This window comes from Paramormyrops kingsleyae, chromosome 7, assembly GCF_048594095.1.
Source record: "Paramormyrops kingsleyae isolate MSU_618 chromosome 7, PKINGS_0.4, whole genome shotgun sequence".
NCBI classification, from domain to species: domain Eukaryota; kingdom Metazoa; phylum Chordata; class Actinopteri; order Osteoglossiformes; family Mormyridae; genus Paramormyrops; species Paramormyrops kingsleyae.
Genome location: NC_132803.1, coordinates 23,983,533 through 24,010,330, shown reverse-complemented (window position 1 = coordinate 24,010,330; position 26,798 = coordinate 23,983,533). Strand labels below are relative to the sequence as shown.

At 44.5% G+C, this 26,798-nt stretch overlaps 2 protein-coding genes across 7 annotated transcripts; both read left to right on the top strand.

The window, feature by feature from the left end:
• The first annotated feature begins 5,475 nt into the window (after positions 1–5,475).
• On the top strand, positions 5,476–19,984 carry LOC140592044 (uncharacterized). Its single transcript, XM_072713876.1, has 4 exons — positions 5,476–5,559; positions 7,377–7,427; positions 18,792–19,755; positions 19,826–19,984. The coding sequence occupies exons 1-4, from the start codon at positions 5,476–5,478 to the stop codon at positions 19,831–19,833; spliced, it is 1,107 nt and encodes a 368-aa protein (XP_072569977.1). The 3' UTR covers positions 19,834–19,984.
• A 3,771-nt stretch (positions 19,985–23,755) lies between these two features.
• On the top strand, positions 23,756–26,458 carry LOC140592122 (uncharacterized). 6 transcript variants are annotated; one of them, XM_072714567.1, is made up of 5 exons: positions 23,756–23,905; positions 23,989–24,032; positions 24,133–24,549; positions 24,619–26,229; positions 26,300–26,458. In XM_072714567.1, exons 1-5 carry the CDS (start codon positions 23,880–23,882, stop codon positions 26,305–26,307), a joined length of 2,106 nt encoding a protein of 701 aa, XP_072570668.1. In that variant the 5' UTR covers positions 23,756–23,879; the 3' UTR covers positions 26,308–26,458. The 6 variants fall into 6 exon arrangements, with proteins under 6 accessions (XP_072570668.1, XP_072570669.1, XP_072570667.1 ...); XM_072714568.1 differs by having other exon boundaries at positions 24,133–25,250; positions 25,320–26,229; XM_072714566.1 differs by having other exon boundaries at positions 24,133–25,250; positions 25,287–26,229.
• Positions 26,459–26,798: the final 340 nt, after the last annotated feature.

Here is a 26,798-nt window from a genome sequence, read left to right as displayed (position 1 = left end):
ACGCGCTCCATCATACACTCAGTCATCACTCGGCTGTGGGTCACCTATCTCATGGCATAAATTCCCTGACCTAACCCAGTGTCCATATATCAATTTATGCTTCCTTGCATTGCATTAAGTTCACGTTGCAGAAAATGTATTAATTTCCACAACAGGGGTGATGGGAATTACAGAGAAATATATGAATCTATCAGTTTTCAATAGCTGCTTATGTATTGTAGGGGTATGGTGAGCCTGGGACGGTCCTTCACCGGGCATTCATCCAGACACACAGTCTAATCCGTAAAACCACATGTGTTTTGCCTGTGGTAGCAAAGCCGTGCAGAAACGGGGAGACGTTGCAGACCTGTACACACAGGGCAGATGCTGTGAATCAGAGCCACAGCTGTGGAGCTGTACGGCCTCAGTGCTGTGCAGACAGCCCCGAAACCTCCCCAGGATATATTCAATAACAGTTAAACCTGATTTTTAACAAATAATGTCAGTCATACAATAATAATCAATCATACTTTCTTTTTTTTTTTTTTTTTTAAAGGCTTACAACATTCAAAAGCAGTCACAACTGATTTTAGCAATTCATGATGACCTTTTCCCTAACACTGGAGAAAACTGCCCATGCAGTGTGTCAAATACAAGGCAATTTTTTAAGTAGATTAATTCAATATGAGCTCCAGCAATGTGTGAACTTGCCCTCAATGGCTAGAACATGCAAATGTCCAGAAGACAAGTGATGGACAGCTTCCCCACTTTGCCACAGTTCCTCATTCACAATGAAGACGCGCTCCATCACACACTCAGAAACACAACACACGAATGAGGTGAGTGTGCTGACCTACTTACAAAGTGCTCTGCTGGAGGCTCCATCCTTTTGAGATCGGTTATGGATAGCAGGTGTAAGACCTGGGAGCTGAGCCCGTTTTCATGTACATGAAACAATTTTTTAGATGAAGCTCATGGTAGAATTACTCATGAGATTCTAGATCTAAACAATGACTCTTCAATCATCAAAGAGTCGTATTTGTCCTTTTAATCTCAATCATCCTGTAAGTGTCCCTGTAATAGCAAACTTCCATACATTTGCTATTCATGCTGTTGAGGTAAGCATCAAAGAAAATCTTTTGATTTTTACTAATTGTTCACATTCACATAGAGGTGACATAATTTCAATGTGACAGAAAACATTACGACCCTTAAAAGCAATATAACAATACGTTAATGTACTGTACCAGACTTTCCCCAAGCTGGGAGAAAAGGAGCAAATGGGCTTTTCAGCCCAATGGTGAAGTCCCTCTCTCGATCATGGGATTCGAACCAACAACCTTCTGATCACAGGTACCCACAGAGCCACACACCACCCCAATATGCTTAACATAGGTCTGTTGTAATGGTACAAATAATAAATATTTTGCCTTGGCTCCTCTGAAAGGTCTTTAAATTGACATAATGCTGATGATTAGTACATTATGGTCCTTTACAGCAGCCAACACAAATTCTGAACCCACAGTGCCTTCCAAAGCCCTTCTAAAGAGCAGCCCTGTAAGGGCTCAGTGGACATACCCTGTGCTGAGCTGAGTGAGGGTGACATTTCTGGAGCAGACTGCAAAGAAGGAGGAAGCCATCTCAGGCCATGCCAGCCAATGCATTTCTAATGTATCCGTACTCACTGATGCACACAGATAGGTTACATTTGGGGAACGGGGCCCAGTCAACCTCCATATCCACTTCTCTTATCCCATCATATAACCTTTTCCTCAAACATTGATCTGGCAGAAAATAGAGCACGTAGCCTCTAGTAATGACTGAATCATTAATCCCAACACTTGTGTGTTCGCCTCTTGTGGGATGCTGACGCAGCACATACTTCCAGCAGAGACACTGCATGTGGGATATCCATCCATCCATGCATCCATTTTCTGTACCCGTTTGCCCTATGCAGGGTTGCAGGGGTCCAGAGCATATCCCAGAAACGACAAGGCAGGGAATAATGGGAATTAGCAGGAGCGGGTGGCGACCAATCGCAGGGCAGGTATGTGGCATTAAAGGGATTTAACTTCTAGAATCAAACAGGGGTTTACAGTAAGTTCCCTATCAAATTGATTCTTAGTGTGGGTGGCACAGTGACTCAGTAGATAACGCTGTTCCTCCACAACTGCTTGTATGTAGAATTTGCATGTCTTCCCCATATTGTGTGAGTTTCCTTAATGTATTCCAGTTTCTCCCTGCAGTGCAGTTGCTGGCTGATTAGGCAGGTCTTTCTCTCCTGTGTGTTTAGCTTAGATACAAGTTAAACACTGAAAGTAAACCAGATACATATGTCAATAAAAGACACTAATATGACTGATAGCACGTTTTGGTGTCACCCATTTCCATTTCAGTAACTACAGAGAACTAATAAATGGCCAGATTGTAAGTATATTTTGCATGTAGACACATATCTTTAGCATTCGTTAGTCGTTGGTATTTTATAGGCTTACTTAGATTTCACTTGTACTTCACACCTTGTCACATCTGAAAGTGACACACGAACTTTTGTGGAAATACAAGGCAGTCATGTTCCCTGGCCAAACACTGAAGCTGATCAGCTGTTATTGTGGGAGTTACACAGTTGTAGGCATCTGTCCCACACACTCAGCGTCTTCGTGAGCGGAGCACAATGCTGTGCTCAGCCAGAAGCGAAGAATGCTGCCGGAGAAGTGTGCATGATTAAGCGATACCACGTTATGTTTTTAAAAGAAGTAAACAAATGCAAAATAGAATCCAATATAAACCAACGACACTCATAAATATGACCTACAGCATTGCTATGTAACAGTGTTTAATATACACAAAATACTTTAGCGACAGTAATTTACAACTGTCTTATATGTCTGTGCTTTTATACACTCAGTGGACACTCTACTGGGTACACCCAGGTAGGACTTTTTGCCAAAAGGAGATTTTGCCACCAGAATCACTACAACAGTAGATGAGTTTTGCATTCAGAGAAATTTTTCTGCACACTACGGCACACATTGTTATGAGCTTTTGTTTTCTTGCACTTGTGTCCTTCCTGTTAGCTTTAACGAGTCTATCCAGTCTCTTTCTGACCTCCCTCATTAACAAGAAATGCCATCACGCCATTCTCTGTAAACTTTAGGCACCGTACACTGCGAATATGTCAGAATTCAGGCAGATGCCAGAACCGTCACATATCACACCACATTCAAAATAAATACGATCAGCCATCATAGTCGTCCCAATGCTTCGTCAAGCAGTAAGTGAACTTCATGACCCTGTCTGCATGCTGTTTGGATTCAGCCACAGCCACGTGATTGGACGTCTGGAGGAGGCCATTTGATTTGGCAAGCAGGCATAACTAATAACGTTATCTCTCAGTGTATGTCTATTTTAGAAGTCATCCATTCCGGCTTCACACTACTTATGGGATGCCAGTCCATCACAGGGCATAAACACTCACACACTGACACAATTTACAGGCAATTTAGAGACATCAATTAACTTAACTGCATGTAGTTTATGGGCTTAAGCCAGAATACCCAGAAGAAATAGGCATGAGACAGGGGATGGTTTTACATTTCTGTGCACAAAGAGTGGAGGTGGTGACTGAACCCTCAGCCTTAGCGGTAAGGCACCAGTGCTACCCACTGACTCGCAATTCAAAAAACACAGTTTACATTTAACCTGACTAGCAGCCAAAGTGACATTTTTGAGAAGGCAGGGTCAGACAGTCACTGGAGTATCTAGGGTTGAGGGCCACGCTCAGGGGCCCAATGATGACATCACTCTGCTGATGCTGAGATATGAAATTCCACAGTCTACCCCATTCCCCTCCCATCATCCATGTCCTGGAACCACATGTCCAATTCAGGGTCACAGGGGGGTCCAGAACCTATTGGTGCAAGGTAGGGGAGAACCCAGGAAGGGGCGCCAGCTCATTATAGGGCACACTCAGGCCCTGGTTCCAGCCACTACGCCACCATGCCTCCCCTCTGCTTTCATCAGTTTAAGAATAACACGGGACTTCCATTTTAAACAAACATGTACAACACATTTTAGATCAATTCTAAAACCACGAAACATGGCAAGAATCATAATGTGAAGGAACCAATGAGAGCAGCCAGAGACAAACGCTGCAGAGTAAGTGGGACACCAGCGGAACAGTGACACGGTCTGACAGCTACTGACTCGGACGGAACAGTGGGGGAATGCAAGAGGCCTCGAGCTAAATTCAGCAACCCGCAAGGCTTTCAGTAAGCCCCAAATACACGGGCAGCTGATTTAAATAGTGCAAAGAAACATCTCTGTCAGAAGGCCTTGGACCACTACCCATCTGGGAAGAGAGTCAAATAATCTCCCTTATTCATGCCCCATAAAAACAAGACAAAATAATAATGGGTGTTAACATAATGGACTGCTAAGTATATATACACTGATTAATATTAAGACTTAAGCCTTACATATCCACATCAAAATATTGGTGAATAGTATATCACCCCCACAACCCTTTACTGGATAAGTGGTCGGTAGATGGATGGATGGAGTATGCCTCCAGCGCCCCCTAGGGGTGAAATGAGAAATTGCAACTGATAATGCCTGTCATGAAGGTGTCCCCCCGCCCCAAGCTCATCATAGCAGGGGGGTCCACCGCTAAATTTACCAAGGGGGGAGCCCAGACAGATTTAACCGAGAACCCCTTTTGCAGATGTGGGTAAATCAGGTCTAGAGAGTAAAAGTCCTGACCAAGATTTTGTTTCAACCAACCAGTTGAGTATAAAGAGTCACGGTCACAGAGAACTCGGCTCATTGGTTGAAACAAAATCTTGGTCTGGACTTTTACTCCCAGGACCTGAGCCACCCACCTCTGTCCTTTCGATAACAGACCATCGCACAAAACCTGCACCAATTTACTCCCCACTCGCCGGGTCAGCACATTTGCCCTGCTGTACGACCCCTGTAAGGGGTCCTGTAAGACCCCCCTCCCTCCCCTGACAGGGTTTCTGAGCTGTCAGGCTCCCCTTCCATGGAAAGGTGAGAGGCTTCGCGGTGGAGTGCGAGCTGGAAAGGCTGGATGCCTGCCGGGTGCCACAGGGTCACGGCTTTCGCTCAGTTAGCCCCTGCACCTCTCCAGACGCCATGCTGATGCCAGCGGTATGACCTGTGGAAGGAGACCTTTGCACCTCTACTGTGGAGGATGCCTGTTTTCATTCACTATTTCCTGAGCCTGGGAGTTCTCTGTCAGGCCGATCCTGGTGTTAGTGCCATTCTGACTGAAAAAAAACTACTCATAGTTTTTTTTTTATTATGCAAAACTTGTGGTTGGGTTGCATAAACACAAGGAGCACATGTAAATGAATTAATCCTGCTCTTTGAATTCAGCTCTAAAACGTTCCCTTCTAAATTTGGGGGCTTCTTCACCACATTTCTGTTTTTTGGCAGATTATTATCTCACATTGTACCAGGTTAGCACCAGATAGAATGGGCAGTGGGAACCCGAAGAGGAACCGGTGGCCCTGGAACGAGAACCCTCTGCCGGATAACAGTGACATAGCGAAGCTAGGAGTGAGTTTGCCAGGAGGGGGCGTAGTAGAGCATGTCACTGCTGGGGGCCGTGATGAATACAGTCAACCAAATGAAACAATGACGGTCTTTCAGGGCACAAATACAACCTGAACAAAATGAATAATGCATTACTAATATATAATACTTTATAGGTTGGATTAGTGAATCAATTGTATCGATTATTCATTCATCTTTATACTGCTTGTTCTCTGCAGGGTCACAGGTGTCTCAAAAGCATTTGGCACAACGCTGGGAATAACACAGCACAGGGTGCTGGATTAAAGGCAGCAAATTGCATTCATTCGTTTTTACAGTACAGGGTCACCGTGTCATTTTATAAAAAAATGATATACTGGAATTAAACTGTAAATAACACATATCAGTAGCAATTTGGTAACACTTTACTTGATGGGGCACAAATAATATAGTATTATACTAGGAGGCTAAGGGACAGAGGCTAGGAGACAGAGAAGAGAAATGCGGGATGAGCAGCGACGCCTGCTGGCCAAACGGGGAAGAGACACAAAGGGCAGGGCCAAACAGACACTAACCCTGTCAGCAATTAGTCTAATTACTGTAGTTTAAAATTTAATTTTTATTTCTATTGTTCCAAATTTCTTAAAAATGACAGTGCTGAATGGCGCTTTCTTTGCTGGTGGGGGGGGGGGGGCTTGGCGTCATACAAGCCAGAACCACCACTGAGTGTAACCTTGGTTTGTAAGGGGATGAAACAGAAACCATACAGAGAAAGAATTAAAGAGACGACACGCAATGACTGCAGGGGTAACTTCCTATCCCTCTTTGGGAAAGATGTGCTTCATGGAAAATATTGGCTTTGTTGGACATCTTGGGAAAGAGATGATGAAGTTGAAATTTGAAATTTTGAATTATAAAGTCAGAAGTTTCAGTTCTCAGCCAGAAGAATTGCTTTGCATGTTGTCAATACACATTTTACATAGACCATACATTACCATAGAACGAATTTAACTAATTAGTAATGTATTATCCCCATGACCTTAAGTAGTTTGAAAATGGAAAAATGAGTCAATACACAATCAGAGGCGGTTCTGATCTAGGATAAGTTTTGTTGATTCTATTAATATGCATTCAACACTAACAATGCTTGTTAGTAACACAAATGTTTGGTGTTTATTTTTGTTATTGCGAAGGTGTTACTAACTAAAAAGCACCCAATGCGACTGCTTTTTAATTAAACTTTTAACTTGGATCAGCTCTTTTAGAACTAGAATTTGAGTTTTCATTTACTACTATTTGAAAGGAATCAGGTCAGGTCAGGTTAGGGGACATGCACTGGTTCAGCGCGTCGCCGCACCCACCACACAACAAAACACCTCAAGATCCCGGTTGGCGACCCCCCAGGCCGACACGCAATCCAGTCCCACCCTCCGGAAATGGCCATCAGTCAGGTGTTACATGGGTGTCCCCTTGGCCTGATCCAGCCGCTTTAGTCCTCAGCAATGAGGATCCTGTGAGCCGGATCACCCTCAAGGAAACGTGTCAGATGGCCGTAGTGCTGTAACTGACGCTCCCTCACAATGCAGGTAATGTGCCTCATTTGGGACTCTTCTAGCAACCAGTCATTCGGCACAAAGTCAAACCAGTGGTACCCAAGGCTTCTCCGAAGAGACACAGTACCGAAGGAGTCCAGTCTCTGTCTCAGTTCACTGGATACCATCCATGTCTCACAGCCATAAAGCAAGACAGGGAGCACAAGGACTCTAAAGACTTTAAAGATACCAGGAGTGCCACACACCCCTTTCCAGTGACCTCATGACCCCTCATGTTCTCCCAATCAGTCTGCTGACTTCATAGGAAGAGTCACCAGAGACATAAATGTCGCTGACAAGGTAAATGAACCTCTCAACGAGGTCGACACCTTCACCACAGACAGACACACTACTGATGGCTGGGCCTAAGAAGTCATTAAAGGCCTGGATCTTGGTCTTTATCCAGGACACTCGCAAGCCCAGACACTCAGACTCCTCGCTCAGTCTTTCGAGAGCCCTGATCAGAGCCTCCATTGATTCCTCGAAGATCACAGCATCATCGGCAAAGTCAAGATCAGTGAATCTTTCTTCACCCGCAGATACCCCACAGCTGCTGGACCCCACGACCCTGCCCAACACCCAGTCCATGCAAGCATAGACCAGAGGAACAAGAACACACCCCCGATTAAATGAATGTTTTATTAAAAACTGCTGGTCGCTTCATATATATGTAAAATTTGTAAATAAATTAATAAAGTAAATATATTTGTTATAAAACCAATAAATTTGCAATATCTGTATGTATTTCTTTGTGGGGACCATCCTTTCATTTCTATTGCAAAAACCCTAATCCCAGCCCTAACTTTCACCAGAAGTAATCAAACAAAATACTTGACTTGTGATAGTTTACCTTTGTCAAAACACGCTATGGCCACTAGATGTCAGCATTTACTCGTCAGGGAGAACTATTGTGAACATACTGGAAATATTGCTACGGGATCAAATGGATTGTTTTAATTTTCTCTCACGCGTTTCCCTAACGTGGCAGACGTGTTTGGGGAAAAAGGCGGGCCTTGTATTGTGCTTATTTATTTATTTATTTATTTATTAATTAATTAATTTTTTTTTGTGTGGGTGGGGGGGGGGGGGATTTGTAGACTTCAAAGTAACATAAAGTGGATCCAAACAATCGGAGCCTTAAAATATACAAGGACTGATGATATAATGAAAAGTCTTATCTAGAGATAGCATGTCACACTTCAATGGTATTTCTGGATAGTTGTTTGGCCTTTAGGGTGATTTTTCCATGAACGTTTGTGTTTCTTCATAATTTGAACTATGTTGTCCGTCTTGAAAAATACCAGACATACACCTGGTTCCTAAAGGAGATGAAAGGAGTAGCTCTGTGACAGTTATGTGGTATTTAAAGGGTACAGCTGGACTTTCTTTTAACAATCTTGAGAAAGAACCTGACAATTATCTCAAGACCTTTGCACTTTCTACCGAACTAGCCTGAAATGCAGAATCAATATGTGAGATGGTTTCTCACAATACTAGTGTATTGTCTTTTTCATATAATTGTTAACGGACCATAAGGGGGAAGAACTTACCAAGCATTTTTTAAATGATGCTAATATAGTTGGGTTTCAATTTCTACAGGTGTCGCCTTGGGCGTTTGCTATTTAAATTCAGCTGAAACTTAAGTGCTTGTTTTAAAATGATGTGTGTCTCTGAAGTGCATTCAAGGCTTCCTTTCGGTGACAAGTGGAAATTTTTACGTCATATAATTGTAAATGCAAATGCTTGGAATAGTGTTGAGTAAGTGGAAGTCAGCTGCAGTTGGGAGTTACTGTCATACTATACCTTTACCTGTAAAAACATCTGTATTTAAATATTTAATATCATTATACTTGCTTGAGGCCAAACGCAGGTGAAGCAATGATCTTACCCACCCATCATTAAAGGGTTTGATGCGGTGTGTTTCACTGCTTCAGGGCCTGGGAGCGTCTCAGTCACAATATTTACTCATGCTGTCATCCTAATCCATTGAAGTAGGCTATCATGTTGGTATGTAGTGAAGATATCCCCAGTAATCTCACTCCTGAGAAGTGGTTTACCCCAGTCTCTCTGTACAGCTCCCAGTGCTTGCCAAATGGGGTGGGGAAGAAATCCAAGCGTTTCGGAAACCGTACCGTGAAATTATCTATTGTCACTTGTTCATAATATACTTAAAACTTATTGGCATTGCGATCACAATTACAGCTAGGCCTAACGTGCACCTTTGCATGCATAAAGACTATTTAAAATTAATGACACGTCATTTTTACACTTGATATTGATTTTTATTACAAGGGATTCAAGTAACTCAACTGGCGAGCTGTTGTTCAGTTACAGAGAAATGGATGTTTCGATAGTTTTTCTGTAAGTGGTACTAAGTACCATACAGAATTGTAGATCAGTATCTGGTTGCACATATGGATTCAGGGCCATTGCTGTAAACCCCTCTTCCTTCATGGACAGTCAGATTGCTGATTGCTTCCTTAAGTCTTTAGGCAAATATGCCGTTATGCCTGACAAAACAATGACTGTTACTACTGGAATGCGGTTTGAGGCACAAAACGACACACATGTCCGTGCCAAATTGTCACAGTTCTACTGAATGGGTAGAAGAATATCGATACTATCAGGGCGGAAACATCTTCATGGCTGGACGCCTTGGTGAGAGGTGATACTTTCTACTCTTCTATATTAAAACTGAGACAACTTCAGTCTAAAATTCCACCATGTGACAATGACAGGTTCTAGAACCTTTTGTCTTTAAGAGTTTAGGAGACAGCATTTGAAAGAGGATATCTGGAGTTTTTGACCAAATTTAATTTGTGTTCCTTTCATTGTGGAGTAAGGGCCCTCTCTGCATTTGGCCTCATCAGGGAAGTTCAGAAGACGCAGCCTCTCCTGCTCTCCATCACAGGATGATGATTCACCTTCAGAGCAGGGCAGTCATTCAATTTGTAACCACCATAGTTGAAATACTAGAACTGAATGTCAGTCTGAGATTTCTTCATATTTCTTGGAAGTACTATTATGACTGCGATTTCTAAGCCTTTCACTTACCTGCATGACACGATGATGGGAGAAAGTGTGACGTCATTTCAGTGTAAGATTTCTGTTGGCGCCCACAGCTCAGAGAGGAGCTGGAAACTCAAGAGGCAACAGATTGGGGAAATATTGAACTTTTAGATTATGGGAAGCATTCATTTCTTGCATGACACAACATGGACCGTAGAAATTCATGTCAAGGTGTGTCATGATGCACAAACCGTGTGACTTGAATTTCACGTATTATATATTTATTTTACTTTCATAATAATTAGTCATTTTAATACATATCATCAGCTGGCTCTTCCAGGGGTGACGTACAATAGTCTGGAGTGAGACACACATCTCTTTGAGACTCTTCGTTTGTTCATTGTCAGAGAAACACACTTTCCGCTACTCGTATGCTTTAAAAAGCCTTTCCCTTTAGTTCATTTCACGCGGTAAGTAACGAACAGGTCTGCGCGAGGAACTGTAATGTGGGACTAATTGATGGGAGTGGCTGAAGTTTGTGTTTCTCTTAGATGCTGTGATGGGCTTCAACTTGCTTGAAAATTCCCAAACCCTTGTGGCCTTTTTAACGCATCAATAAATGGTGTAATTTCCACTGAAGTGGAAACGTAATTCTTTTTCTTAAATGAATGATTATTCTACGGTTTTTCTTTTGATTTGTACAGATGGAAAGCCTACACCTTTGAGACTCCTGCAGGAGAGTTTCTTCTGCATCCTGCGGAGATAATGGCATGCTCTAATCATTTGCTTTCCTAGCTCAGTATAGAACTTGCTTTTTGAAATTTACACAAGATGCAGAACATTTCTTTATTGTGGTTGTACAAATGGACTGATCTCAGTTCTGCTCATCAGGGAAGGATTCACAAATGGATACATCTAGAAACCTATAATTTGCATATTCCAGATTTTAAAATGTATATAATGCTAATTGCATTAATATAAACAAATTGCCTATATCACTGGGAGGTCTATTTGTGTAATGCAGCACTTATCATATTATCACTGCAGTTATGACAAAGCTTATGACAAAGGCTTTAACGTTTGTAAACTTATAGTAAAGTAGTCCCCATTAAAATACTGTTTTGGCCTGAATGTTAGGCAACCCCGATTATAAGACGATCCCTAACATTTTTCGGCAACTATTTTTAGAGAAAAGATTTTGGAAATCCAAGTCCTATATAAGAAGTTCAGAGTATCACTGTTAAAAAGCAGCCAGAGGTAATCGCATTACAATAAGTGTATTAAATAGCAAACATTCCAATAAACAAATAGAAAGGATAAATAGTCAGTATTACAAACGCTAAGACTCTAAAGGGCACAGAAAGTTTTCGATGCAATAGATCCACATAAAGAGTGAAAAAAATGTAGGCCTATTGTGGAGAGTCATTTTAATAAACTTTAAGGACTTTCACCTATTTTTTAATGAGAGTTACTCTATTAACAGCCACTATTGATTTAATACTAGCAGCATTACAGACAGAGAAGCCAACAATTTACACGACCCTCACAGTTACACGCTAATGCAACACAAGGATTCCACGGCAATCATTTCACTGTTATGATATATACCAATAACTTAAGCACATGAATATGTGTATTAATATGCAGTATTTAAAGATGCAAGCAGTGTGGTGCAGAGCATGTTGGTAGCTGCATAATTAGTCCTGCTGACCAGCCCTGCGGCATCAGATTACATCAGCCAATCGCAGAAAGCTGGTGGGCTCACAGCAAATGAAAAAGCCCCAGGGACCATGCAAAGGCGACATGCCAAAGCGGTGATAACGATACAACGTCGAACGAGCAGTTAAGACAGCTTTGATTCTGTCGATTACATTTAAGCATATGACCAGGAGGCAGATAATTTGTACTGTAGTATGTGTATACTGACATTTAAATTCTAATCCTTTAATATACAGATGTGGACAAATTTGTTAACCTTTCACAAAAAAAGAACCAGCAATCGTCTCTGAAACTGAAGAACACAGAAGCAGAGAAGGGCCGTGCTTTCAATTATTTTTTAACGCCAAGGTATCTCTTTGTCTCGAGATACCAAAATGCGTTTTCTCGAGATAACAAGATAATATAGCAGTGTGGCAGCATAAGTTACATGTTCTAAAAGAACTTACAGTTTGCATTGATATTTAAGGGTTGCCTAGTATGTAGATGGAACAGTGTCAAGCACAGCACATTTCACTTAGTGGAATAACCCCCAAGGATTCAGACAATTTCTGTAGATCTGAATGTGGGTGTGAAGGTTTGTTTATATTTCAAATTAAGTCTCATTAAATCTCAGTATTTCTTCCTGCTACTAGTATGGCACTATCACAACCAGGTGAAACAGGGTCATCAGCTGACCGACGAAGCCATATCAACTGCAGAACTATGGATTGTAGAAAGGTAAAAAGCTCATCAATTCCACACCACAAAAATGTGTGAACTGTTGAACGCTCAGATGGAAACTGGAAACCCAAAGCATTGCAGACTTACCACCAGAATCCTTCAGAACCGATCCTCCATTAAAAATATGTTGGTTTGGACATTTTTGGACCCTGGTATGTCACAACCAGACATGTGAGAGGAGGACAAGTGGGGAGAAAATTATAGTGTTTAGCTGCATGAGTTCCAGAGCGGTTCACATTGAGGTCATTGAGTCAATGGACACACTGAGCTGCATCAATGCTGTCCGATGTTTTATTTGCCATCAGGGGCCCAGCAAAGGAGTTAAGATCTGACAGCATTTAAAGAATTGGTCATGGGGAAGGATTCACAGAATCCCAAAGATACTTGAGCGAATAAGGATGTTCATGAAAGTTGAATCCACCACATGCCTCTCACATGAGTGGATCTTGGGAGTGGATGATAGGCTTAGCAAGAAGGATCCTTGACCCCAGGAGAAAACCTGCTTAACTCATGAGGTCTTGTGTACACTAATGGCAGAGGTGTCTGCAATAATCAATGCAAGACCACATGTTCCACCATCCAGCGACCCTGATTCTCCATTCAAACTTTTCCTTTCCATGATTCTTACACAGAAGACTGGAGTCCCACCACTACAATGAGATTTTACAACTAGGGATCCGTACTCAAAGCAATGGAATACAAGTACAAGTACCAGTCCACAAATTCTGGACACACCGGAGGTGTGAATGCTTACCAACCTTGCAAAGCAAGAAGTGGACAGAGTTTCGGAGAAACATGAGAAAAGGAGATATTGTTCTGTTGAAGAACAATCAAGCTACACACAATAATTAGCTATGGCTAGGATCATGGCTGCCCTTCCTAGGAAGAATGGACGAGTGAGAGTGGTTGAAGTGAAGACCATGGATCAGAGTAGTATAAAGACCTTTATTAGACCAGTTACAGAAGTTGTTCTGCTTCTTCCAAACAATGATGATCAGGCACCACTCAAGCAGTTATCATGGATAACCTGACAAAGGTCAGAGGAGGAGCGTGTTGGCACCCAGGCATTCGTTTATGTGTTACAATTGTTACAGTTACAGTTGGAGCTTTTAATTTGAAATGTGAGTCATTTAATCACCTGAGGTTAGGAATGATGTAACTTCCCTTTTTGTTCAGATTTGTTAATAACATCTGTTATCCACTGTGAAATGCTAGAGAAGCAATGCCTTTTTTTTCTCCTGTGCATGACAAAGGGACAAAAGTAAAGGTTTAACTTACTTCGTAATTCCATTGTCATTATGCAGCGTTTAATTGAGGTTGAGAACACTATAGTTCAGTCTTTTCCAAACTTTGCAAACCCATTGTATGAGTGACAATCTGGACCTCAAAGCAACGGTGCACAGTGACAGCACAGAGAAGGCTGATAATAGGCTTAACTTAAACTGGATAGCGCTATTTGTTATTATTATTCTATATTTTTCTCTATTTGATTTTTACTGGATCTTACTACCACTTCAAAATACCATTATATGGATGAAAATGTACACCTGAAGATCTTCCCCAAATCAACCCAGTAGGATAAGCGGGTTGGACAATGGATGGATGGATGGATGGAATTTAATCATGCCTGCTATAGTCACATGAAAGAACAGATGCAAATCTGGTGAATCTAATTACATTAAGACAAGTGACACAAAGTGGTCTGACCCTGCACTCAGATACCAAGCTTCACTCCCAACTATGAATAGGCCTATATGTGTGTTATACTGTATATGTGTGTGATATGTGTGCATGATATATGTGTGTGATATACGTGTGCATGTTTTAAAAGGAGAGCGATGAACCAGGTTTAAGCATTCGGAACGTGAGTTCAGCCATTAGGCAAGATAAAGACACTTGTTTGACAATATTCCTTTGTCACGATCAGGAACAGGCGATCCGGGAAGCAGGCGAGTGGAGCCGGGAATACGTAGAAAGGGGGTTTATTCCGGGGCAGAATGGCGACAAACATTGAACATGACACCACAATGACTTATCTGGGGAAGAGTGACTGAGACTCGGACTAAATACACAAGACTAGGCAAAAGGAACAGGCAACAGGTGAGTACAATCAGGGATTAACACGAGGTAACGAGGTGGCCGTGGCACACACGAGGATTGGACGGAGCTGGGCGTCACATCCTTGTTGTTTTGTGGACAATGAATTAGTATACTCCAATTGAAAAACCAACAGTAAAAAAAGGTTTTGATTTGTACAATGATGTTTAATGAATCACAACACATCCATGTAAAGCCCTTTGGAACAACTCTGTTGTGAAAGGCGCTATATAAAAATAAATTTAATTGAACTGAATACTGTTCTTGTCTATATAGTATAAATAAGAACATTTTTGTTCAGTTTTTATATTATCCCAAAGGAACACGTCAGTGTGGTTGTGCAATTAAGTATTTTGGGAGTTTGCACCTGTCCTGTATATTATGCGAGCCTGTATTGAACCAATATAGAATGTAATTTGTCTCGTTTCAGGCTGCGTGATTGAACAACCCCCCCTAGCAAATTTTATCTTTGTGTACCCAGAGGGCTGGAGTGGTCTCCCTTATTTCTTAAATTTGAAAGTGCCAACATCAATGAGCATTGATAGTTTGATTGACGAACATGTGCTTTTCCAAACTGGCAAACATGGCGACACAGTGAGGAAAAATCATGATAGTGTGAAAAGGCTGATTTAATTCTTGGGTTGACAAGAGCTGTGATTTGGAGGACACAATGGGAATGAAACTGGACAGCAAAGGAAACTATAGATGTGCTTTCCTACTACAATGATGTTCTTTCTTTTGTTGGTGTGTTAGCATGGCAATGTTATGTAGAGAGAAACAGTCATGTAAAACTGTGCAGCCAGCTGATTAAAATGAAATGGAAATTCCTTAGTAAAACTATCTGAATCGTAAATACATAACTGGTAGCTAAATGACCATAAAGTGTAGTTTTTATTCATTAAAAAAGTACAGTAGAATAAATTTGAAACATTATGTGTTATTATAAAGATATGGACTCAGAGATATACCTGTATATTTGTTATTACCATATGCAGTATTAAGAATTCGATGACCATAACGCCTAATTTCCACCACAGAACTGTTTGAAACTTTGATTGGACAAGTAGCCACGTAGCCCACCAGTATAAAACCAACTTGGATTGGGAGACGTATTATGTGGTATTACAAATATTTCAGTGAATAAATTTGCTACCATAAAACCCACAGGATTCCTTTCAAGAACACAAATAACAGAGAGCTAGAAATATGAAGACATCAAAACTGTAAAGTAACACCTATGGAATTATGCAATGACCAAAAAACTATTAAACAAAACAATTGAATTTGTTTGTGTATGGGGGGGGGGGCAGATCTGTACGTTGGGACTCAGAAGGTTGCCGAGGTCATCTGACAAATATGCTGAGTAGTCATTGGCCACTATTCCTTCACTCTATGGACAAACTTCTCCAAAACCATTCCTACTGTGTTTAGTCAGGTGGCCAGGTCATGTGATGCAACACCATCACTCTCATTTGAAGACGCTTGGCATATCCAACCTTTTCAATGGCACTGCATACTGTATATAAACATCTGTAAAAAAATGGTGCAATTGCAAGGTTGCACCAAAATGTGGTTTGAGAGTAAAACCAGATGCCGTTAACCAGACCCAGGGTGGCCAATCAAGGGACTCTGGAAAATTCCCAGTGGGCTGCTTAGCTGCTGTGCCAGTCTGAAACAACATAACTGGACAAGTTAAAAATTGAGCTGGTTGGAATGAAAATAACATTACAAGTTTAAAATTCTGTAACAAGAAAGTTTCCCCCCCCCCCCGTCTCTCTCTCTCTCTCTCTCTCTCTCTCTCACACACACACACATACACACACACACACAGGTAATTATATCTTTGTGGGGACTCTCCATTCATTTCTATGGAGAAAACATTAATTACAACATGACACCCTTAACCCCTACGCAGGCCTAACCTTAACCATAAATAACCAAACAAAAATATGAGACTTTCGGCATTTTTACTTTTTTGATTGCATTCACAGATCTTTGTGAGGACATGAAAAATGTCCCACACAACATCAAAAAAACAGGTTTTTATTACATTGTGGGGGACATTTGGTCCCGACAAAGTAATATAAACCTAATTATCTTGTTTATTCACAAGATCTCCTCTTTTAACATATGTCCTGGCTGCTGAGCTGTTCCTTTCTTTACCGCCACTTCAGTGTACCAAACCATAGTATACCAAACCATAGTGTACCAAACCATAGTATAACAAACCATAGTGTACCAAACCATAGTATAACCAACCATAGTGTACCAAACCATAGTATAACCAACCGTAGTGTACCAAACCATAGTATAACCAACCATAGTGTACCAAACCATAGTATACCAAAACAGTATTATGCGGTGTGCCCCGCTAATGGAATTTAATAAAGATAAAGATATGCCACGTTTATACAGATTACTAACTTTTTGGTGTCACAAAATGCATCACATTAATATTTTGGATGTACTACTAATCTGCTTAATAAATTGTGGACGTAAATAAATGTACATATAGTACCGAAAAGTTGGTGTCCGGCCAAATGTTTTACCCGGCATCTGGGTGGGTGGAGGGAAGCTTATTGCTAAAGAATTGTGAGAGAAAATCACAATCTTACAGACCTCCAGAAGGGACAAGGAGGGAGAAAAAAATCAGTGGTTGAAAAAAAACAGCCACTTTTGCAAGGGCTACATACAATCTTGATTCTAAGTGAGGACAAAATGGTGAGATATATTCTCGCCCAGAATCATGAAGCTCAATCCTCCTTTTTTCATTTCTCTTGCAGACATAATGAGGCAAATCACACATGAAACGTTTGCGTAATAATTAGTCTAAATGCCAAGGGTTTGCACAATGCATACAGGTGTAGAACTGCAGGCACCCCTGTATGTTATATATACACTTGGATGCAGTACAAATGAAGAACCACTATCATATTTTTCTCAGTACTTGTCAGGTCTGAGGCTGATTGTTTGCCAGTTGTGGTTTCCATAGTTACCAGCTGCTTCTAATTAGACTGCATGAGGCGGGAAAGTTAAAAGCTGGAAGTGTCACAGAGCTGGCTATCCTGCATGTGAGTGCGTAGCTGAGACAAACTGTGTAAGACTGAAGGCCATGCAGCTGCTCTCTGGCTGATTTCACCTTAGTCCAGTTATTGTGTTTTTGTAGCAAATGATGGTGCTTGGAGTTAATTTAATGTAAGTTGAGCTTGAATGAGGGTTGGGAGGTTTTAGGACTAAGTAAGTGCTACTGACTACACATGGGATAGTGAGGCTGGCTGGGAGCTTGAGTGTTAATGCCTTACCCTTGGTGTTGTGGTTATTCTTGGTCTTGTCTCACCCACAGGTGCTGGCATTGGATTTCCTGTGAAATGTGACTTGAGTGCTGGAACTTCTGGCAGCAGCTCTGGGCCCAGTGAGGTGCAAGTGGCAACAAGCACTTCTGGTTCTAATGAAGGCACAGGGTCCTTCCACTTGACTGGCACTGTAGGCTCCCAGGGCGGCCAAGGATCTTTCCAGTATGTGGCAGTACAGCCTGCCTCTGGCCCTATTGGTAACTATGCTTCTATGGTATTTGTAGACTCTGGTAGGGTACAGGGGCAAGCAGTGTCACAGCAAGGCCTGATGGTTGTCAAGCAGCTAGGGTCTGCACAGGGTTATACTGGTGCCCAGCAGCCATGGTCCCAAGGCCTAACCAGTGCCCAGCAGCCATGGTCGCAAGGCCTAACTGGTGCCCAGCAACTGGGTTCTCAGCAAGGCCTGACTATCGCCCAGCAGCTATGGCCCCAAGGCTTAACCAGTGCCCAGCAGCCATGGTCGCAAGGCCTAACCAGTGCCCAGCAGCTGGCCTCTCAGCAAGGCCTAACCAGTGCCCAGCAGCCATGGTCCCAAGGCCTAACCAGTGCCCAGCAACTTGGATCTAAGCAGAGCTACTCCACTGCCCAGCAGCTGGCCTCTCAGCAAGGCCTAACCAGTGCCCAGCAACTTGGGTCTGGACAGGGTTATGCTGGTGCCCAGCAGCCATGGTCCCAAGGCCTAACTGGTGTCCAGCAGCTGGTCTCTCAGCAAGGCTTAACCAGTGCCCGGCAACTTGGATCTAAGCAGAGCTACTCCACTGCCTAGCAGCTGGCCTCTCAGCAAGGCCTAACCAGTGCCCAGCAACTTGGGTCTGGACAGAGTTATGCTGGTGCCCAGCAGCCATGGTCCCAAGGCCTAACCAGTGCCCAGAAACTGGCCTCTCAGCAAGGCCTGACTAGTGCCCAGCACCTTGGGTCTGGACAGGGTTATGCTGGTGCCCAGCAGCCATGGTCCCAAGGCCTAACTGGTGCCCAGCAACTGGCCTCTCAGCAAGGTCTAACCAGTGCCCAGCAACTTGGGTCTGGACAGGGTTATGCTGGTGCCCAGCAGCCATGGTCCCAAGGCCTAACCAGTGCCCAGCAACTTGGGTCTGGACAGAGTTATACTGGTGCCCAGCAGCCATGGTCCCAAGGCCTAACCAGTGCCCAGCAACTGGCCTCTCAGCAAGGACTGACTAGTGCCCAGCAGCCATGGTCCCAAGGCCTAACCAGTGCCCAGAAACTGGCCTCTCAGCAAGGCCTGACTAGTGCCCAGCACCTTGGGTCTGGACAGGGTTATGCTGGTGCCCAGCAGCCATGGTCCCAAGGCCTAACTGGTGCCCAGCAACTGGCCTCTCAGCAAGGCCTGACTAGTGCCCAGCAGTCATGGTCCCAAGGCCTGACTAGTGCCCAGCAACTTGGGTCTGGACAGGGTTATGCTGGTGCCCAGCAGCTGGCCTCTCAGCAGGGTAACTGCAGTAGCTGGACCCTCTACCAGAAGGGTGTAGGGTCTCAGCAGGACTACCCCAGTGACCAGGGCCTAGTATCCCAGCAGGGCTCTGGCAACTCGGTCAGTTTGGCTTCTGGCCAGACCTTTGGATCTATTCAAGACTTCGGTTCCCAAGCTGCCTCTGGTCATGGTAGCAGTGGGTCTACAAAGCAAGACTACCAGCTTGGCTCAGCTTTGTCTCCAAGTGCAGTGGCCCCTGGAAGTGGTTGGCTTGGGAAATCCTTGCAGCGTTTCATCCCAGGTGAGGCAAAGGTCTTCTGGGTTGTGCCAGCTTCCATTTGGGTACATCTGACATGTGACTTCTTTCACAGGGAACTAATTGTCTAGCTGCCCATTGATGCTAAACGAACTTGACCAGTGGCTCCACCATACCCGATCTCTGCTCACCATATCTCTTTTGTAGGTTCTCTACTTTGGTCCAAGCCTTGACACTTGTACATTTTGGCTTCAAATAAATGGCTTAATGTGAACTTGTCCTGTGATTCCTTGACTTGTGGCTGATCTGACCTTCTCAGGGAGCTCTGCAAGGTGTACCTTTCCTTCAATCTGTTTTCTGGTGTCAATGGTTGTGTAACAACAAAGGGAACTACATTATATTGCTACCTTAGTGGCATGTGACTCAAAATGCATGCCAATATCTCAACTCCATTTCTGTTAGTCTGAAGGTTGGTTCATAGCTATGGGTACTTGGTAGGGGTACAGTATACCCAGTAGGATGACTGTCTATACCTCCACCTAGTCTTAGTGCTCATTTGGCCAGCAAAAAGTGGCCCTTTGGCATAGCTGGTGTAGCCATAACCCTTGATAGTGGACATGACTGCCAGACAAGGTGCCTTTTCCAAACTGGCTTCTACAGCCTTTCCATACTGGTTTCCACAGCTTGGATGGAAGGTCCACCACATCAAGGGCTGTTCTGAACAATTAGGGCAGAGTAATCATGCTGTATTGTCAGGGTTGGTGCCTCTGACCCTGCCCTTTGTGTCCCTTCCCTGTTTAGCTGGCAGATGTTGCTGGCCATCCCATCTTGTTGCTCCCTGCTTAACCCTTTGCTACCCAGACTGCCATGTGCCAGAGACTGCATTCCCTCAGTCAGGGGTTTGAGGCTCTTCAATGATCAGCCTCATCGAAGATCCTTCTAGGTTTACCCTCGTGTTCTGTTCCAGCTTTTTCTACTCGGTTCCCTGCTTCATTAGCTTTAGGTCTTGTAAGTTCTTTAGCTCTGTGTTCACTAGTGTTTAGTTCACCTGGGTCTTGTAGCCCTGTGCCCTTGTTGGTTTTATTAGTTTATTTTGTGGGAATTCAATTGTCCTCTTTTTGGAGAGGTGGGGACAGTCTACCAGGTAGACGTGTATTATTTTTGTAATTCTGCTGTATTTTCCTTCAGCAAAGTGTATCATGGGCAACCCCCCCGCCCCCACCCCCTACTCTGCTAAATTTATTTTCAGAGCAACGGCGTGTTTATTCTTATAGTCCGTGATTGTATTTATTCCTTGCCACAGTCGACGGGAGTCATGAAGGTGAAAATATGACTCCACACGTTTCCGGTACCGCTGCTTGGCCACTTTCACCGCCCGCCGGACTCTGAAGGACTCCGTCTTGTACCGACTCATGTCCCCGGTTCTCAGTCCTTAATTTAGGAGTATTTTTTATGATCTGTATTTAATTTAAGGTTATTTGTAGACTTCTTTTTTAACTAAACTTGCTCATTCTTGGCGGTGATGTCAGAGAAAACTGGCTTTCAGGCGGACTGGTTCTGGGATTACAGGGTAGCTTCAAAGTGTCACAATGTCTGTTGGTTTGGTCACTGCAGCTCAGGAAATGAGGCTAAGGTTGCGAGGCAGTTTATCACTGTATGATATTATGTAGCCAGTCTCAGGTTTAACCGGTGCGAATGATTATTCAGCCATCTCAAGTCGTTATGTAATTCCCAGTGCTGTAGCTATAATAGTGTAGTATGTACCAATCCTGGTCTAAGAAGAGATAGCAATTTAAAAAACCAATAATTAATCTAACTGTAATTTATTTGCTGTGTGGTAATATTACACATAAGTTGCAACGCAAATCAAAGTCCAGAGATCAATTTAACTACATAGCTTACATACACAAAACAATACAACAAGCCCCAAGGCGTGAGGCCAGACAAACAGACTATTCAGAAGAGCCTTAACAGACAGCTTTCATTAAGATTAGATAATGTTTCTCACATACGCATTTGCTGCGTGGACTTGTGTGACCTAATAGAGGAAAATGGCGAGAGGAGAGGATGGGTTTGGGAGAAGACGGTAGGCAGGAACATGCCTGTGAGCCACTTGCTCATTGGGGGCTGACATGGGTCCAACAGACGAGCCCCAGTGAGCGTGTGAGTCCAGTATCATTGGAGCTGACTTGGCAGTTTCCCTCAGGGCAAAAAAACAATGCAGACCAAAAGGAGTGGAGCCACCAGTCTTACAAAATACCAGCACAAATACCTGAACTATACTTTAATCATGATACTTGCCGATTCATCTTCTTCACACTGCTTTTTCTGGTAAGGGTTGTGGTGGCAACATGCCCAGCAGGTCAGTGCAGACCTCCGTTACTGATTTCCGAAGGATCCTTAAGTATTTGTAAACCAGCTGGGACATACTGTACAGTGCCTCTGACGTGTCTTGGGTCTGTCCCACTGCCTTTGCCCAGTGCCATGTGCCCAGAGCAAGTCCCTTGGGAGTCCTCTGAGATGCCCAATCCACCTCACCTGGCTTCTCTCAATTCGAAGGAGCAGTGTCACTATTTTGAGGTTCCTCCATATAACCAAAATCCTTACCTTATAAACTTAGAGCGAGACCAACTATCATGAGGAGAAAGAGAATTTTTCCCGTCAGCACCAATCATGACCATAAGTGAGGATAGAAAGTGTTTCTTGGCAACATCCTTGAGTTAATCAGCAACTCATGGGAGTTTTACTTACCCAAAAATGTTCTGAGAGCAGAAGAAAAACATGATTGGTTCAGAGTGATAACCAATCAAATTGTAGAGGAGGTGGGTCCAAGAAACTAGAGGAGGTGGGACCAACCAATTAGATGCCATGGTCCTGCCTCCTCTAGTTACCGCTAGTAAGATTGCACCGAAATCAACCATATATTGGATCAAGAAGAATTTCAAGGAGAGACGTCCAATTGTTGTGAAGAAGGGTTCAGGGCACCCAAGAAAGTCCAGCAAGCGGCAGGACTGTCTCCCGATTCAACGGTGGGATCGGGACACCGCCAGTGCAGAGCTTGCTCGGGAATGGCAGCAGGCAGGTGTGAGTACATCTGCACGCACAGTGAGGCGAAGACTTTTGGAGGGTGGCCTGGTGTCAAGAAGGGCAGCAAAGAAGCCACTTCTCTCCAAGAAAAACATCTGGGACAGACTGATATTCTGCAAAAGGTGCAGGGACTGGACTGCTGAGTACTGGAGTAAAGTCATTTTCTCTGATGAATCCCCGTTCCGATTTCTTGGGGCATCCGGAAAAAAGATTGTCCAGAGAAGAAAAGGTGAGCGCTACCATCAGTCCTGTGTCATGCCGACAGTAAAGCATCCTGAGACTATTCATGTGTGGGCATGCTTCTTAGCCAAGGGAGTGGGCTCACTCACACTTTTGCCTAAGAATGCAGCCATGAATAAAGAATGGTACCAAAATATCCCCCAACTTCTCCCAACCATCCAAGAACAATTGGCTAAGTGGCTAAGGGAACAAAACATTGACATTATGGGTCCATGGCCAGGAAACTCCCCTGACCATAATCCCATTGAGAACTTGTGGTCAAGAGGTAGGTGGACAAACAAAAACCCACAAATTCTGACAAACTGCAAGTATTGACTATGCAAGAATGGGCTGCCATCAGTCACCATTTGGCCCAAAAGTTGATTGCAGCAAGTAATGGCGAATTGGAGAGGTCTTGAAAAAGAAGGGCCAACACTGCAAATGTTGACTCTTTGCATAAACTTAACGAAATTGTCACTTATGAAGTGCTTGTAATCATACTTCAGTATACCACAGAAACATCTGACAAAAAGATTTACAAACACTGAAGCAGCAAACCAATACTTGGGTCATTCGCAAAACTTTTGGCCACGATTATATTCAGTACAAATGAAGAACCACTATCATATTTTTCTCAGTACTTGTCAGGTCTGAGGCTGATTGTTTGCCAGTTGTGGTTTCCATAGTTACCAGCTGCATCTAATTAGACTGCATGAGGCGGGAAAGTTAAAAGCTGGAAGTGTCACAGAGCTGGCTATCCTGCATGTGAGTGCGTAGCTGAGACAAACTGTGTAAGACTGAAGGCCATGCAGCTGCTCTCTGGCTGATTTCACCTTAGTCCAGTTATTGTGTTTTTGTAGCAAATGATGGCGCTTGGAGTTAATTTAATGTAAGTTGAGCTTGAATGAGGGTTGGGAGGTTTTATCACTGCAAGGTATTTGCTGAGTGCAGCTGATCTCTTCTCTTCTGCAGGGTGATTTGCTTGGTAGGAGTCTACTACACTGATGTAGGACTAAGTAAGTGCTACTGACTACATATGGGATTGTGAGGCTGGCTGGGAGCTTGAGCGTTAATGCCTTACCCTTGGTGTTGTGGTTATTCTTGGTCTTGTCTCACCCACAGGTGCTGGCATTGGATTTCCTGTGAAATGTGACTTGAGTGCTGGAACTTCTGGCAGCAGCTCTGGGCCCAGTGAGGTGCAAGTGGCAACAAGCACTTCTGGTTCTAATGAAGGCACAGGGTCCTTCTACTTGACTGGCACTGTAGGCTCCCAGGGCGGCCAAGGATCTTTCCAGTATGTGGCAGTCCAGCCTGCCTCTGGCCCTATTGGTAACTATGCTTCTACGGTATTTGTAGACTCTGGTAGGGTACAGGGGCAAGCAGTGTCACAGCAAGGCCTGACGGTTGTGAAGCAGCTAGGGTCCCAAGGCCTAACCAGTGCCCAGCAACTGGCCTCTCAGCAAGGCTTAACGAGTGCCCAGCAGCCATGGTCCCAAGGCCTAACCGGTGCCCAGCAACTGGCCTCTCAGCAAGGTCTAACCAGTGCCCAGCAACTTGGGTCTGGACAGGGTTATGCTGGTGCCCAGCAGCCATGGTCCCAAGGCCTAACCAGTGCCCAGCAACTTGGGTCTGGACAGAGTTATACTGGTGCCCAGCAGCCATGGTCCCAAGGCCTAACCAGTGCCCAGCAACTGGCCTCTCAGCAAGGACTGACTAGTGCCCAGCAACTTGGATCTAAGCAGAGCTACTCCACTGCCCAGCAACTGGCCTCTCAGCAAGGCTTAACGAGTGCCCAGCAGCCATGGTCCCAAGGCCTAAATAGTGCCCAGCAACTTGGGTCTGGACAGGGTTATGCTGGTGCCCAGCAGCCATGGTCCCAAGGCCTAACTGGTGCCCAGCAGCTGGCCTCTCAGCAAGGCCTAACCAGTGTCCAACAACTTTGGTCTGGACAGAGTTATGCTGGTGCCCAGCAGCCATGGTCCCAAGGCCTAACTGGTGCCCAGCAACTGGCCTCTCAGCAAGGCCTGACTAGTGCCCAGCAGTCATGGTCCCAAGGCCTGACTAGTGCCCAGCAACTGGCCTCTCAACAAGGCCTGACTAGTGCCCAGCAACTTGGGTCTGGACAGAGTTATGCTGGTGCCCAGGAGCCATGGTCCCAAGGCCTAACCGGTGCCCAGCAACTTGGCTCTAAGCAGAGCTACTCCACTGCCCAGCAACTGGCCTCTCAGCAAGGCCTGACCAGTGCCCAGAAACTGGCCTCTCAGCAAGGCTTAACGAGTGCCCAGCAGCCATGGTCCCAAGGCCTAACTGGTGCCCAGCAACTGGGTTCTCAGCAAGGCCTGACTATTGCCCAGCAGCCATGGCCCCAAGGCTTAACCAGTGCCCAGCAGCCATGGTCCCAAGGCCTAACTGGTGTCCAGCAGCTGGTCTCTCAGCAAGGCTTAACCAGTGCCCAGCAACTTGGATCTAAGCAGAGCTACTCCACTGCCCAGCAGCTGGCCTCTCAGCAAGGCCTAACCAGTGCCCAGCAACTTGGGTCTGGACAGAGTTATGCTGGTGCCCAGCAGCCATGGTCCCAAGGCCTAACCGGTGCCCAGCAACTGGCCTCTCAGCAAGGCCTGACTAGTGCCCAGCAACTGGCCTCTCAGCAAGGCCTGACTAGTGCCCAGCAGCCATGGTCCCAAGGCCTAACCAGTGCCCAGAAACTGGCCTCTCAGCAAGGCCTGACTAGTGCCCAGCACCTTGGGTCTGGACAGGGTTATGCTGGTGCCCAGCAGCCATGGTCCCAAGGCCTAACTGGTGCCCAGCAACTGGCCTCTCAGCAAGGCCTGACTAGTGCCCAGCAGTCATGGTCCCAAGGCCTGACTAGTGCCCAGCAACTTGGGTCTGGACAGGGTTATGCTGGTGCCCAGCAGCTGGCCTCTCAGCAGGGTAACTGCAGTAGCTGGACCCTCTACCAGAAGGGTGTAGGGTCTCAGCAGGACTACCCCAGTGACCAGGGCCTAGTATCCCAGCAGGGCTCTGGCAACTCGGTCAGTTTGGCTTCTGGCCAGACCTTTGGATCTATTCAAGACTTCGGTTCCCAAGCTGCCTCTGGTCATGGTAGCAGTGGGTCTACAAAGCAAGACTACCAGCTTGGCTCAGCTTTGTCTCCAAGTGCAGTGGCCCCTGGAAGTGGTTGGCTTGGGAAATCCTTGCAGCGTTTCATCCCAGGTGAGGCAAAGGTCTTCTGGGTTGTGCCAGCTTCCATTTGGGTACATCTGACATGTGACTTCTTTCACAGGGAACTAATTGTCTAGCTGCCCATTGATGCTAAACGAACTTGACCAGTGGCTCCACCATACCCGATCTCTGCTCACCATATCTCTTTTGTAGGTTCTCTACTTTGGTCCAAGCCTTGACACTTGTACATTTTGGCTTCAAATAAATGGCTTAATGTGAACTTGTCCTGTGATTCCTTGACTTGTGGCTGATCTGACCTTCTCAGGGAGCTCTGCAAGGTGTACCTTTCCTTCAATCTGTTTTCTGGTGTCAATGGTTGTGTAACAACAAAGGGAACTACATTATATTGCTACCTTAGTGGCATGTGACTCAAAATGCATGCCAATATCTCAACTCCATTTCTGTTAGTCTGAAGGTTGGTTCATAGCTATGGGTACTTGGTAGGGGTACAGTATACCCAGTAGGATGACTGTCTATACCTCCACCTAGTCTTAGTGCTCATTTGGCCAGCAAAAAGTGGCCCTTTGGCATAGCTGGTGTAGCCATAACCCTTGATAGTG

Excerpts from the sequence above, each read along its gene's own strand:
- LOC140592044 (XM_072713876.1), top strand. The coding sequence starts at position 5,476 with ATGGGCAGTGGGAACCCGAAGAGGAACCGGTGGCCCTGGAACGAGAAC. Across the intron at positions 5,560-7,376 it reads GTGACATAGCGAAGCTAGGA|TCTGCTGACTTCATAGGAAG; the intron begins GTGAGTTTGCCA and ends TCTCCCAATCAG. Across the intron at positions 7,428-18,791 it reads ACATAAATGTCGCTGACAAG|CAGCTGGCCTCTCAGCAAGG; the intron begins GTAAATGAACCT and ends TCCACTGCCTAG.
- LOC140592122 (XM_072714563.1), top strand. The coding sequence starts at position 23,880 with ATGATGGCGCTTGGAGTTAATTTAAT. Across the intron at positions 23,906-23,988 it reads GCGCTTGGAGTTAATTTAAT|GGTGATTTGCTTGGTAGGAG; the intron begins GTAAGTTGAGCT and ends TCTCTTCTGCAG. Across the intron at positions 24,033-24,132 it reads CTACACTGATGTAGGACTAA|CCACAGGTGCTGGCATTGGA; the intron begins GTAAGTGCTACT and ends GTCTTGTCTCAC.